Raw genomic sequence first — 14,988 nt, 5'->3', positions numbered from 1 at the left:
ATACAATCCTTGCTTGTATAAACAGAGGCACAGAATCAAAATTACATGAAGTATTAGTACCGCTTTATAAATGCTTAGTAAGGTCACACCTAGAATACTGCATCCAGTTTTGGTCACATGTTACAAAAAAGATATTAAGACTTGGGAAAAAGTGCAAAGAAGAGCAACTAAGATGATTAATGGCCTGGAGACAAAAACTTATGAAGAACAGTTGCAGGAATTGGGCATGACCCATCTAGAGAAAAGAAGGAATAGGGGTGACATGATAGCAGTATTCCAATATTAGAGGGGCTGCCACAAAGAAGATGGCATCAACTTATTTTCCAGAACCAGAAGGCAAGACAAGAAACAATAGATGGGAATAATCAAAGAGAGAAGCAACCTGGAATTAAGGAGAAACTTCTTAACATCAGGACAATTAACTAGTGAAACATATGCAGTTGCAAGTTTAGCATTTTGCCGAGACAAAAACACATTGTGTGCTCTCTAGTGGTAATGTTCTCATTTGGGCCTTATAATTCAGCTGAAGTGTCTTTCATAAAACTGATTTTAAGATATTTGTCATAACAGGAAATACATTGAAATCCCATTGTGTGCTTAAACCTTGTGTGCTTAAATAATACTGCCATCCCAATACAGGCACAAATCTGCAACAATTGATAGTTCAATGAGGCAGTGTTTACTTTAGATGTCTAAAAGTTAAGCCCACAATTTCAGTATCTAGAGACTGTTGTGGCTTTCCTGAAAGAAATTCATTTGCAGCAATCAGTTCTTGCTGCCGCTTCTCAATGTATTATTATCCCCAATTGTTCTCCTTTTCCATTTTCCAATGAAGCACAAGAACTGACAAAGAGGCTTTACTTTCCCCACTATAATAAGAATAATTTATAACCTGCTGGTGTTTTTGTAACCAGTGGCTGATCCATACAGACTCTGACGTTATTCCACATTCTTCTAAAATCAAGAGCAAGATTCATTGCCTCAAGCACGATACAAGCCCTTTCTTTCTCAATTCTTATGGATTCATCATCTGATAATACAATGAAGCTATCCTGGCACATCTCCACATAGCATTTTCTAATGAGCAGAGCAATTTTGGACGTAGCTTCAAGGCATGCAAGCATCTACCTATGGGAAAATTAAGTCCAGCTGTGATCAAAAGCTGATTTTTTTATAGAGTGGTGTCCAGAAGATAAACACTTACATTCAACCTCAAGTCAAAAGACCATTTAACAAATAAGTACTGTCATAAACTGTCAAGATAAACTTTCAACAATCTGGTATCCTACAGGTGCACTGACTATAATTCCCATCACTATCTCCAGCATGACTGATTTATAGTCAAACATATGAAAGTGGCAGCGGGAATATCAGATTATGAAGGTTTGGTCTAGACATGACCCAACTCCCATAAAAATGTGAAGAAGCCAGACTCCCGTAGTTATCAAAACCCTATCAATTTCAGACCGCAGAGACTTTACAAGCACAAAAGCTACTTTTCATATCCTAACTACAGAAGTTTGGGAGGGGGGGTTGTAACTGAATTGCTATGCTGACAGCAGTCTTCTTCCTCTGACGTGTAATTTTTTAGTTCTCCAGTATTATTTGGCTCACTGAAATTTAATGCCTGCATATATAGTTAAACTTATAAAGCTAAGACAGAGGACAGACTGTAAAAGCCCCTGCAGCTTTCCAGAAGTTCCAGGGAGCAAGGCAGCAACACCAGGTATTAATGGATGCAGAGAGTTACAATTAAAGAAGATTTAATTAAGAAGGTTTAATTCAATTTAATTATTTAAGAAGATTACTGGTAAGTAAACAACGTAAAAAGTAAATGGAACGAAAGAGGATGCCACTGGGGATGAAAAAAACCAGAGCCAAAGGGCAGGCAGGCTTCATCATCGCAGACCATCTCAATTCTTCAGATGAGGACAATCAAAGCAGCCATTCCGGAAAAAAGGGGGTTATGTTTTCCTGTATAACATTTATGTTTTTGTAAACAACAAAGTACCCATGATATCTACTGATATGTCCCATGATATGGGATGTTTGTTCCCTCTCTTAATATTTTACAAACAAATTAAAAATAGCAAGAATATTCACATTGTTAGTACATGAGTTACAACACTTCATTTAGTGACTGTACAAAGTTGGTGGTGGGATTCAGCCAGTTTGCACTACTTTGGGAGAACTTTCTGAGCAGTTTGGAAAACTGGTTGTTAGAATAAATCATTAGGGCAGAGAACCGGTTGTTAAATTACTTGAATTCCATCACTGCTTACAATGGCACTGAAAAAGTGACTTATGACTGTTTTTCCCACTTATGACTGTTGCAGCATGCCCGTGGTCACATGATCAAAATTCAGCCACTTGGCAAATGATTCATATTTATGACAGTTCCAGTGTCCAGGGCTCATGTGATCCCTTTTGCTGACTTTTTGACAAGCAAAGTCAATGTGGAAGCCAGATTCACTTAACAACCATCTTGGTAACTTAACAACTGTAGTGATTTACTTAATACCTGTGGCAAGAAAGATCATAAAATGGGACAAAATCAGGAGTGAAATCCAGCAGGTTCTGACAGGTTCTGGAGAACCGGTAGAGGAAATTTTGAGTAGTTCGGAGAACTGGCAAATACCACCTCTGGCTGGCCCCAGAGTGGGGTGGGAATGGAGATTTTGCAATATCCTTCTCCCTGGAGTGGGATGGGAATGGGGATTTAGCAGTATCCTTCCCCTGCCCACCTTGAGTCTTCGGAGAAAGGCGGCATACAAATTGAACAAATAAATAAATAAATGCCCATCAAGCCACGCCCACGGAACCGGTAGTAAAAAAAACTGGATTTCACCACTGGACAAAATTCACTTAACTGTCTTGCTTAGCAACAGAAATTTTGGGATCGATTATGGTCATAAATCAAGGATTATCTGTATATAGAGAACCTCTGCTATCACCACCCACCATTACACAGCCATCCTGTGCCATGCTCATGTCATTTTTCATTCAAAAGTGGGGCATTACCACCTCCTGCAACCCATCTTCTCTCTTCATTGTTCTCCCCTAACCCTTTTTTCCTTTGTACATTTTTCTTGACCTTTAAACATTAATTTTAATGTGGACCTGATACAGCTTGAGATTTTGGCAGTGGTTTGCTCTCCTAGCTTCACATTTAGTTCCTGAACATTTCGTTACCAGCCTAGGTAACATCATCAGCGGGACTTCAGTAGAAATATCTTGCTCTATTCCTCAGCTTGAGATTTTTAGCATTTAGTGCAGCTAAAACAAGGGCAAATATTGCTTCACAAGAACAACAGAGCGGGACCTTACAAAATGTTGGGGAGATTTCAGATGTCATACAAGTCACTTAGAAGCCCACCAACCACCAAATGGAACCTAATGAAAAAACAAAAGAAAACCAGAAGCTAAATAAGCCAAGACCCAGGAATTTGCCTTTGTGCTTGAACTGAGCTAAATGAGCCACATACTTTCCACATAAAGTTTCACATCGGTCTTTTCAGCAATATAATTTATGGTGCATGCAGGCATGGGATAAAACAATTTGCTACTGTTACATTAAGTAATTGAATGCAATTTTTTACCCGTCTACTCCAAATACTCCAGAGATCCAGAGAAGTCCCTAGAACTAGCTGATGTTACATTTTTCCTTTGTCATAGTAGGTGCAGTAAGCTTAATTGATCATTAATTTAACAAAAACTTATCTAAAAATTGTATTGAGAGCTATATTCATCCCCTAGTGAAATTGAAAAACCTGCTGGTTTTACTGTTACCAAGGAGACATGCTGTCGCTCTCCCTTTCCTTTGAGTGTTTTTCATAACTCAGAAAAAGCAATGATTATATTTGGTTTTTGCAGACAGGAAATCCACTTCAAGACTTAATACAACCACAATGCTCTCTCATTCATGTGATACTGAGGTTTTGAAGGGATTAGTTACATGTCTGTAAAAAAATTAATAACTGAAAATATTGAAGTATTCCTTACTGTGAAGAGTTTGTGAGGTAACGCAGGACAGAACAGCTAGTCTGTTAATTGAGAACCATGGCATATCTGAAAGCTAAGTAGAAGTTTCAATCACAAGTATATTATTACTTCAGTAATTGCTAAGAAAACTCTCCCTGACCCAATTACTACGGTACTATCATTCACAAGTTTCTTACTTTATATGTCACCCTGTCACTCCATCAGATCAGGAAGTAAAGACATCCTTGTTTGCCTAAACTCATAGTTAGGACTTTAAAAAAAAAAGATGGGATAAAAATACAACAATAACGATTCTGTATAAGTAAATACAAAAATGACTCAGGGTCCTATGACTAATGACAATAACTGGTCTTCAAGCTTTTATGCTTATATATTTACTTGCTTCACTGTTCTTTTCCTTTTTCTGGAAAACTGAAAAAAATGGGTAAAACCTTGCTATTCTTATTAACTGGTATGTGTGTATAGCATAGTATTGTAAATAGCAGCGATGGCTAATCTTTTTGCCATTGCCCCCGCGCCCCTGCACATGTGCATGCAACACCCCCGCGCTCCCCTACTTTGGGCACACAACAGCAAAAAAATTACCTGGTAGGCCCGTTTTTTGCTTTCCCCAGGCTCCAGAGGCTTTCTTGGAGCCTGGGGAGGGTGAAAATGGCCTTCCCCACCTGCCCCAGAGGCCCTCCACAGGCCGGAAATGGCCCATTTCCCGACTTCTGATGGGAACGGAAGGCCCATTTTTCAGTCTCTCCAGGCTCCAGAGGCTTTCTTGGAGCCTGGGGAGGGTAAAAACGGCCTCCCCCCCAGAGGCCCTCCGGATGCCGGAAATGGCCTGTTTCCCAACTTCTGGTGGGACCAGAAGGCCCGAAAATCAGCTGGCCAGTGCACCCAAAATCCATGCACCCTGGAGCTGAGCTAGGGCAACACTCGCGTGCCCACAGGTATGGTTCAATATGCCATCTGACAATAAAGAAAATTATTCAGAAAATGCCAAGTCATGAAAATGAGCTGCATACAAACATTGCAAATGTCTGACTATATCAAGCAAACAGAAATCATTTTCATTTTAAAAAATATAAATGTGCTAATCAATATTTCTAAATGTATGTTCCAATAACTGTAACCAGAAATTGTAGGCATATAATCAATTTTACTAAGAAAATGAACAAAATGTAAATGTAAATTCACTTTGTTGCACTTTTGTTTAACCACATTTTATTTCTTTTATTTATATAGTGTATAAACTCTTACTCAAGAGGCTTTGTAATCAAAATCAAAGGCAAAATTAATGCAACAAATAATATAAATTAAATGTTAACAAAAATATAATGGGACAAATATTTTTCTAATTACCAAATTATCAAGGCCTTCCAGAACCATTCCTTGGAAGACATAAGAGGGAGGACACTGAGAGCCAGTTTGGGCTAGTGGTTAAGGCACCGGGCTAGAAAACCAGAAAACAGTGAGTTCTAGTCTCACCTTAGGCATGAGAGCCAGCTGGGTGACTTTGGATCAATCACTCTCTCCTAGCCCATGTCAGGCTTGCATGACAAGCCGATCAGTCAATTCCTGTGGAATGGGATGGACCAACACTTAGTTGAGCCAAAATTAGAAAAAGCAGATTCTGCACTTGCAGAAAAACACAAAGAAAAATAAGAGGGAGGCCACTCTTGTGTTGAGGATACACCAGAGAGGGTTTCAGCAGGTTCTGACCAGTTCTGGAGAACCAGTAGTGGAAAGTTTGAGTAGTTCGGAGAACCGGTAGTAAAAATTCTGACTGACCCCGCCCCCATCTATTCTCTGCCTCCCAAGTCCCAGCTGATTGGGAGGAAATGGGGATTTTGCAGTAACCTTCCTCTGGAGTGGGGAGGGAATGGAGATTTTACATTATCCTTCCCCTGCCCTACTCACCAAGCCATGCCACACCCACCAAGCCATGCTACGCCCACCAAGCCACACCCACAGAACCGGTAGTAAAAAAATTTGAAACCCACCACTGGGATAAACTGTTATAAATGAGGGGAGCAGTCATCAAAATGCCTGCCTCTTTGACCCTTCCCGTCCCATCTCTTGATAAGAGGAGATTTCAGCAAAGAGCATCTATTCACCCAGATCTGTCATGCAGAATTTACCTGAGATAGAAAATCTCCAAGAGCTTCTGAGCTTCACTTTAAAGAGGTTGCAGAAATAATTGTTTTGCAGAAAGCTTGGATAGGAGGATACTCTGAAAGTATTACTGCTTAAAAAGTCATGTGCCCCATCATAAACTCCAGTTGAGCATAAGAGCAACCAAAGGAGACACTACTTAGAAACTTAGAGTCACATACTGCATAGCACTAACCTTATAGTGACATACATCGGGATAAGGGAAAAAAACACTTATCTAATCTTGGGCTGCCTCAGGCATAGGCTGCTTTAGAAGTGGTGAGTGAGGTAGTAGTATAGATGTGAGCTTAGATACTCAGACCTTGAGTTATATAGGACTTGGTCCTGTCATTGTTATTTAAATCTGGCAGATTGTGGGAATGGAGGTAAAATGAATATTTAGGATCTGTCATTCTGTTAAACAGTTCTCAGGAACCCATCTTAAAAGGTGCTTTTGTCTTGGTTTGTGAACATCCAATACAGTTTTTCCGTTTCAGACATGAATTTCATTCAAAATCACTGTTGCAGTAGTAACAAAATAGAATGAGCAAATAATTAACCACAAATGAGGTTCAGGCATAACTAATGCGGTTTTGAAAGCATCATACAATACATTACTGGCTTTAATGAGGTTTAGTTGCGTCAATATTTTGGTTACTAACTATTTTACCTGTGCCGATTCAAATCACTATCCTTGATTTTCAATTGTTTTGACTATGTTGCTAGTGCTAATCATAAATGGTAATGGCAATAACTGAATTGGCAGATAAAATGAATTTTCTTTTCTTTTTTTGATATTTAGAACAGAAATACGTTTCAGAAGATTCACTCAAAAAGCTGTTATTGCTTATATGAGAAAGCCAAGGTTTCACACATGAGCTTTACCCCTTTTTTCAAGCACTCTAATCAGTACTTTAAAATCATTTTGAAATATACTAAATAGAATATCACCATTTATCCTATGAGCAAGAAAGAATGTGGCTATTGCTATTTAACTATTGTGTTTGTATGAATAAACATAAAAATGTTTCAAAAAAATAGTTCACCATTTTCCTACTAAAATTCTTCCTCCCTAGTTCCAAGCAGTCATTTGAAATTTTAATTAGAATATAACAAAGTTTTTTATTCCATGTCATTCATTGGCCTGTCTGACTCAGCAATGTCAATATCCATTTTTTTTCCTTCTCTATACAGGTAGCCCTTGATTTACAAACCACAACGGAGCCCAAAATTTCCATTGCTAAGCAAGACAGTTGTTCAGTGACTTGTGCCCCATTTTACAACAGTAAAATAACTTTCTTGCCACAGTTATTAAGTAATCACTACAATAGTTAAATGAATCATGTGATCATTAAGAGAATCTGGCTTTTCCCATTGATTTTGCGTGTCGGAAGCCGGCCAGGAAGGTTACAACTGGTGATCACATGATCCCGGGTCAGTGCAAGTGTCATAAATACATGCCAGTTGGTAAGCACCCAGATTTTGATTGTGCGACCATAGGGATGCTACAACAGTTTCAAGTGTGAAAACTGGACATAAATCACTTTTTTCCAGTCTTCCGTTTCCAGTTTAGTGAACGGTCACTAAACAACGGTTGTAAGTCGATGACTATCTGTAATGCCTCAAAATACATTTCTCTTTCACCTGAGCTGCTTCCCATCCTTAATGACCAATTACGATATTTTGGACAAGAAGAATATCCACGTTGTAAAAGCAAAGTGCTACTAAAGGTAAAGGTAAAGGTTTCCCTCGCACATATGTGCTAGTCATTCCCAACTCTAGGGGGTGGTGTTCATCGCTGTTTCAAAGCTGAAGAGCCAGTGCTGTCCGAAGACGTCTCCGTGGTCATGTGGCCGGCGTGACTAAAGGCCAAAGGTGCACGGAACACTATTATCTTCCCACCAAAGGTGGTCCCTATTTTTCTACTTGCATTTTTTATGTGCTTTCGAACTGCTAGATTGGCAGAAGCTGGGATAAGTAACGGGAGCTCACCCCGTTAGGCGGCACTAGGGATTCGAACCACTGAACTGCCGACCTTTCAATTGACAAGCTCAGCATCTTAGCCACTGAGCCACCGCATCCCTTAAAGTGCTACTAGTTCCCGCCTATTTACTAATGACCTTTTCCTGGAATGCCTCTGGGCATTCTGGGCACCTAAAAATGGTGAAAGGAAACAATATTGGCTAGTTGGAAGAGAACAGGGGAAATGCGTTTTTTCTTCTCTTGTTATATTTTAGCTGCTGAGTTTGCATGATGACTACAGTAGTAGGGATATCAGCAGACACACAGATTCAGACTTTTCTGGTCCTTTGCTTTTTATGATTTATGATTTGGGTGGTCAAAATGGGTGATCAGAAAAAGAAGGCCTTGTTGCTAGGATTGTCCAAAAATGATCACTGAAGACATGGGCTGCTTCTCTATTTCTCTACCTAATCACACCACAATCACTATAACAAGAGCAATGTTCCCAAAACATTGCATTCACTTCATCCTTAGATTATCAGATGTTAATTATACCAGTGTTAAAGCTTATTTATTTCAAGACTATCCAAAAACAACCTCTACGTGCATAAAATCTCTTAAGCATCATCACCCTTTACCATGGAGGAAAGTCAGATGCCTGACGATGACTGAAAACAGAGGCAATAAAGGTGGATTAGATCACAGACATCAAGAATGGTTCATAGGCTGGATATTCAGCTTGTGGAATTCCATACTTAAAGAAGGAGGCAGGAAGGAGTGTCTTGAAGGTGATTGTTTTCATTGGGACCACAATAAGAACTTTATTGGCTCACAGCTTCTATTTTAAAAATTTCCTTTAAAAAACACTCTGCAGAGAACCAAGTTTAGCAAAAGGTGCAGCCTGATGTTACCTATTGTGTGTTGCCTTGGCTGCAGTGTGGGCTTCCTTCCTCTGGGCTGGTTTTAGCTTTCTCACATTAATCTAATAGCGGTTTAGTAAAATCCAGAGGGGCTGCAGAATCAATGCAGATGATCATTATTAACTGCATGCTGGCTGAACCATCCCCAAAAATCATTCTCCCCCCACTCTGGTCTATCATCATAACCACCTTGGGGAATGGAGTTATCTCGGTAGTGGCTTGCCAAAGTCACATGGTGAGTTTCATGGCTGGACTGAGTGCAGTGTCCTGGTCCAAACTGAATACCGACTCATGCTACCATGAGTGTTGGGGTTCTTGCACCACAATAGAGAGGTTGCCTCTAAGAAGCCCTAATCTTAGTGATAACATGCAGTAAAGCGCCCAGTCACAGCAGAAGCATGAACTGTGCAAACGTGGCAAAGAAATCACATGGCAATTATGTACATAAATTCTGTCCACATTCCCTCAATTCCATGTAATATAAACTGGACTTCAAAGTCTATTCAATTAGACTACAGCATTACTCACCTCTCCTAGATAAGAAGCCAGTGACTGCCCCTCCCCAACAATTTCTGAATAAACTTCCTGCATTCAGCTGTCTGTATCTCTCAGTAAAGTAAGGTTGGAAATAGCCTCGAGTAAATTCCCTAGAAACATCAGCACCTTGGTCTCCGGTCCTGCCCCTTAAGTTAGGATTATATGACCTAATTTACTAGTAATTTTATTTAAAATAAGCCTTTTAAATTAGGAATAAGCACATTTACAAATCTCAGCCTCAACTTTCAGGTTAAAATACCAGGCCAAAATAATACTAGCAACTCTTAACCAGAACGTCTATGGAGAGTCATCCATCCAGATTATGGTTGTCCCAAAGGTGCTTTTTTCAAGAGGCAACTGGGTTTTCTGGTGTTTTCTTTGAAGACGTTTCGCTTCTCATTCAAGAAGCTTCTTCAGCTCTGAAACAGAACCTCTTAACTTAACCATTCGGGGAATCCTGCCCTAAATCCTGCGATCTTGGCAGGGGTGAGCCCGGGGTTTCTGCTCCTGCCCTCAGCAGGTTCTCGATCTGTCCCCAGATCGCTCCTGAAGCGGATCCCCAAGGCTGCGCCTCCTGGGCTGACCCCACCCTGGCCGAACCCCAAACCCAGGCAGGACGGGCCGGCCGGCTCACCCAAGAGCAGCAACTTCAGCTCCTTGCTGGAATGCCGCTTGTCTCGACGCAGCCGCCGCTCGATCTCCAGCCTCAGGAGCTGCTCTTCGGATAAGCAGCAGCATTGCCCGCCCATGCTCGGCAGCCGGGCTGAGGGCGCCCCTTCCTTTGGGAACTTCGAAGATCCCTCGGGTAACTCGGGCGCTTCTTCCCCGCCAGGCACAAAACACCGATCGGGCCAGTCGAGGGCAACGGCGGGAGGCCGCAACTCCGGCTGAATTGTCAGCGGACTCGGCTTGTTCCCCCAGGGAGAGCGCAAGTCCCTCGGTCGGCCACGCCCCTTCAACCCACGTTCACTTTTCGGGAAGGAGCCTTTCCGCTTCTGCCCGACGCGGGTTTGTTTTCCTTGTGCTGCAAGGGAGCGTTGCAAGTTGCAGCCTTTGCTGTCTTCCCTTCTACGGTTGAGGATCCGGCGCTGTTCCGGGAACAGCAGATCCGGCCCTAACACCCCCCCCCCTCCCTTCAGACGTTCGGGATGAACATCCGACAACCTCAAGGTTACCTGGGTTGTCTTCGGTTCTGCAGGCGCACCTTCGCCATCGCCCTCGTTCCTTCGGGATCGCTTCTTCCTAAAAGTCCGTTTAAACGCACCGAATCGACGCCACCGTTTACTGAACAAAACAAAACAAAACAAAACACAAAGGTTGGACAGAGTTACCCAGCGCAATGTCCTAAATCGTGGCTTAACAAGCCACAATGGCTGGCTTGGTGTAATGTGTTAAACCGAAGCTAAACCACGTTATGGATCAGAATCAGTTTAGTTTATGCTTTTGCCGCTCAGTGGGATTGGGGGGAAGGGGAGGAGGAAGAGGAAATCAACATGCAAGATGATGGGTGTGGTGTTGTGATCCAAGCTCCACATGCCTGTTGTCATGTGCACATACAAAACAGGCAGAGCTTGGGTTGTGACAGAGCTCCCACCATCTGTCTGATTTTGATCAGCTTCCTTTGGAAGAAACTTCTAAACCCTAATGTGGTTAATGTAAGGTTTGGTCCAGATTGTTATAGGTCATTAATCATGGTTCATGATTCAATGATACATGTGAAGCTGGTGAGTAGATTCAATGAGAACTATCAAAACTCATTGAAAAAAACATTTTTTTTTTGAGCTAGTAACTTCACAACAGAATCCAGCTCACCTCTTTAGTGACGGCCAGTTGTCACCAGTTATAGACTTTGGTGATTTTCCATCTCTGGATTCTTTACTTGCCTATCAGTGTCAACATTTGAGGGGTCTGCTTGTTCATTTCCCATAGCTTTTCCCAAATTTGTCATTTTCTTTTTCTACATGCCTTTACAGGTATATTCTTCCCAGTACCGATATTGCACAATGCACATCCCTCTCCAGGCAGGATAACAAACTTCACAGAGCTGAATTTTTGAACTTTTACCTGTTGGGTGGATACTGCTTGCACACCTTCAGTAGCAAATCTCGTTTCCCGTAACTGTTCCCAATTTTGTCCTTCTCTTTTTCTGCATGCCTTTACAGGTAGATTCTTCCCAGTACAGATATCATTGCACAATGCACATCCCTCTCCAGGCACGATAAATAAACTTCACCGAGCTGAATTTTTGAACTTACCCCTGTTGGGTAGATACTGCCTTGCACACCTTCAGTAGTAAATTCCTGTCACAAGATGTTGAAAAGCAGGATCCCTGGAACCCCCAAGACCACCAACAAGAAGCAATAATAATTTAAACATACAGTACTTAGTCCAAGAAAACTGTGTTTCCTATATATGAACACAGTTTTCTTGGACTAAGTACTGGATGGATGATAGATAGATGGATAGATAGATAGATAGATAGATAGATAGATAGATAGATAGATAGATAGATAGATAGATATAGATGGATGATAGATAGATGGATGATAAATAGATAGATATAGATGGATGATAGATAGATAGATGATAGATAGATAGATAGATAGATAGATAGATAGATAGATAGATAGAGAATTATATATATATATATAGATATATAATTTTTCCAGCCCAACAAATTTTGGAAATAAATCATTGAGGTGCCCTGAGATGGACTCACTCTATCTGTCTGTGTGTCTATCACCAGAAGAACTTTGTAAACTAAATGGGATGAAATTTCATTGGGAAGGGGGAGCCATAGAAAGAAAGATTGAGTTCAACATAATCCAGATCTGTAGAAAAATGTTCCAGAAAAACTCCCTTACTGCATTCCTGTCAGAGAGACAGTTGAGCAGTGACTCGGAATGTTGCTGATTGCTCCATTCTAAATGCCCCTCCCTCTTAGTCATGTGACCCAGAGAGGATGTATATAAGTTGCTTTGTTCCTCCCAGTCCTTGCAGAAACACGTATAGAGGTACAAAGGTGTGACATGGCACAGCAGAAAATGGAACCATCTCGTATGAATACTGTTGGGAAAGAGTTGAGGGAAAAGGTTTACTCCATCTTTTTATTCTTTTCAAATCCAGCAAAATCTTTGTAAGAAATTTCATAAAGAGGCTTAAGACTTTGGCTAGCAGACAGACTTAATATAAAGGAGTTTCTGAGGTCATCGAATTGCCTAGATATTATATTTTTATGACATATTCTCTTGGTGGTCTTCAAAAAAAAGTTGTAGCTAGTTACTTCCAATTAGGATGAGAAATACTTCCTACGGGATTGTTGATCTATAGCCTTTACTTTGTTTCAGTTCCACTCGGTTGATGCTTGCAATATTGACTTCTTCTCTTGGGTATGCATTCATACTCTTTCCAACTCAGTTGATGGTCTCCTTGTCCTCACCCTCCCTCCGCCCATTGTTATATATACACTTTCACCTTAAATCCTAATTTCTAGAGGAGGTTGAGGATGAAATTTGGGAAGAGATTTCTTAAACTAGATTTATTTCCAGACAGTTTACACATGGGAGGCTAGCAGCTGATGGCTGCAGTGCTGAAAAGCTATAAAGCTTATTCTTGTTCTTACTGTTTATTTTATTACTCATACTTCGACATTTTTACTCTTTTTTTTTCCTGCAGGCTGACCCTGCTAACCTTGAAAGGAAAGTGCAATGGGGATATATTATGGGAATTCCCCAAACTCCCACTGCATTGTGATCCATACTGAGGCAATATTAGCTCATGTACTGCAATTAATAAACATAGTTGGGCCTAAGGAAGTGTTAGGCTGGATGGCCCTCTTTCTGGGAATCAGGAACGGTGAGGTAAAGGGCATTCAATTGTTGGAAGAAATATTCTTCTGGGTTCAGTTCCAAGTGGGGAAAAAGACACTGGATTCATGGAAGTTGCTTGGAAAAAAGGTTTATTGATGAACAAGATCACATGGCTTGAGTTCCTGAGCAGAAAAAGAGCCAAGATGCTGAGAGTGCCTTGATTTTATGCCCTCTGTTGGGCTTTGAATTTGAGCTTGTATTCTGATTGGTTGTCAGACTCCTGTGGGGCCATGCAGGGGTAACTCTGTAGGTTGTCTTTTGAGTTCCAGGCTTGGTTGAGCCTTGCTGGGTGATGCAATCTCCCCAGGTGCCATATGGTGAGTTCTGTTGCTAGATGGGTAGAGGGCAAATCCTATCTTTGTTATGGACTGGCTCAGGCCTTAATGGCCCATTAACAAAGGTGAGGGGGGTGAGTTTCTGCCCCCCTTTTTGGGGAAATATTCTGCCCTTTTAATATTTCCTAAAATATCTCATTTTCTTAGGAGAGGGGTGGGTACTAACTTCCTACACTTTCTGAGTTGAATTGGCAACTGAGGATTGACAATCAAAGTAGCTAGTTTTCTTGAGGAGAAAAGGTAAGTCTTTCCAGTATATAATTGGTGGACATTATTTGATCCCAGGATTATAGAGATGATAAGAAGTTAGTGTCTTTTCCTGAATTTAATTAGGGAATCCCACCCCCCACCCCCCAAAATCCATAGGAGCTTTCTTTCTTTCTTTAAGTTTTTTTATTTTTTAAACAAACAAACATTTAATATATCAGTCATTCCTTCCATGTGACATCTCGGTGTTGTCTCCAATCGTTCTTCTTTTTGTTATTTCTTCTGTCTTCGTTCTCATCAAATCAATTACAACAATTCATCACTAACAAAATATTCTGATTGTAGCATTTTTATACATAACTATTAATTTACTTATTTGTATCTCTTTTCTAACCAATAGTAGAATTGATTCCGTCTTAAAGTATTCTGAATCTTCTCTTTCTTTAATCATCAAAGTCAATCTATTCATTTCTGCACAATCTAAAAAATTTTTAATTACTTCTCCTTCCAAAGGTATTTTCTCTGCTTTCCAATGTTGTGCATAAACAATCCTTGCAGCTGTTATTACATGTATAATCAAATAAATATTTTCTTTGTTATTTTTTTCTGGCAGGATACCCAATAGGAACAGTTCTGGTTTTAAATCAATGCGTTGTATCATTTCTTCCAGCCATATCTTAATTTTATTCCAATAATTTTTAGCTTCTGGACATGTCCATCACATATGGTAATAAGAACCTGGTAACTGGTGACATTTCCAACATTTAGCTGATTTATCTTTAAACATTTTTGCCAGTTTCTCAGGGGCATATGCCATCTATAAAACATTTTATATTGATTTTCCTTATATGCAGTGGACATTGTTAATTTATAATTCCTTTCCCATAACTGTTGCCATTTATCTAGATCTATTGAATATCCAAAATTCTTTCCCCAGGCTATCATTGTTTCCTTTACTTGCTCCTCCTCCAGTTCAATGCCAAGTAAAAAATTATAGATTTTTAAAATTAATTT

General features: G+C 40.4%; 1 protein-coding gene across 10 annotated transcripts in view; it reads right to left on the bottom strand.

Annotated features, from left to right (window-relative positions):
* LOC117661422 (guanine nucleotide-binding protein subunit alpha-14-like) overlaps positions 1–12,447 on the bottom strand; it is a 44,651-nt gene extending 32,204 nt beyond the window's left edge. The window contains exons 1-2 of one of the 10 annotated variants that reach the window (XM_087886124.1): positions 12,283–12,447; positions 10,739–10,847 (exon numbers count right to left, since the gene is read on the bottom strand). Coding sequence is in view for 2 of the 10 variants with exons in the window: in XM_087886127.1 (XP_087742253.1) it covers positions 10,198–10,312 (115 nt within the window). In the remaining 8 variants the exon portion in view is untranslated. Of the gene's footprint in view, positions 1–10,197; positions 10,648–10,738; positions 11,059–12,282 lie in introns of those variants that run through there. The other 9 variants (XM_087886130.1, XM_087886123.1, XM_087886131.1 and 6 more) reach the window with 9 other exon arrangements.
* Between the last annotated feature and the right edge of the window lie 2,541 nt (positions 12,448–14,988).

This window comes from Pantherophis guttatus, chromosome 2 (genome assembly GCF_059756535.1).
Source record: "Pantherophis guttatus breed Tessera chromosome 2, ASM5975653v1, whole genome shotgun sequence".
In the NCBI taxonomy this organism is placed as follows: Eukaryota; Metazoa; Chordata; class Lepidosauria; order Squamata; family Colubridae; genus Pantherophis; species Pantherophis guttatus.
The sequence above is the reverse complement of the archived record's forward strand: the minus strand, read 5'-3'. Positions and strand labels throughout refer to the sequence as shown.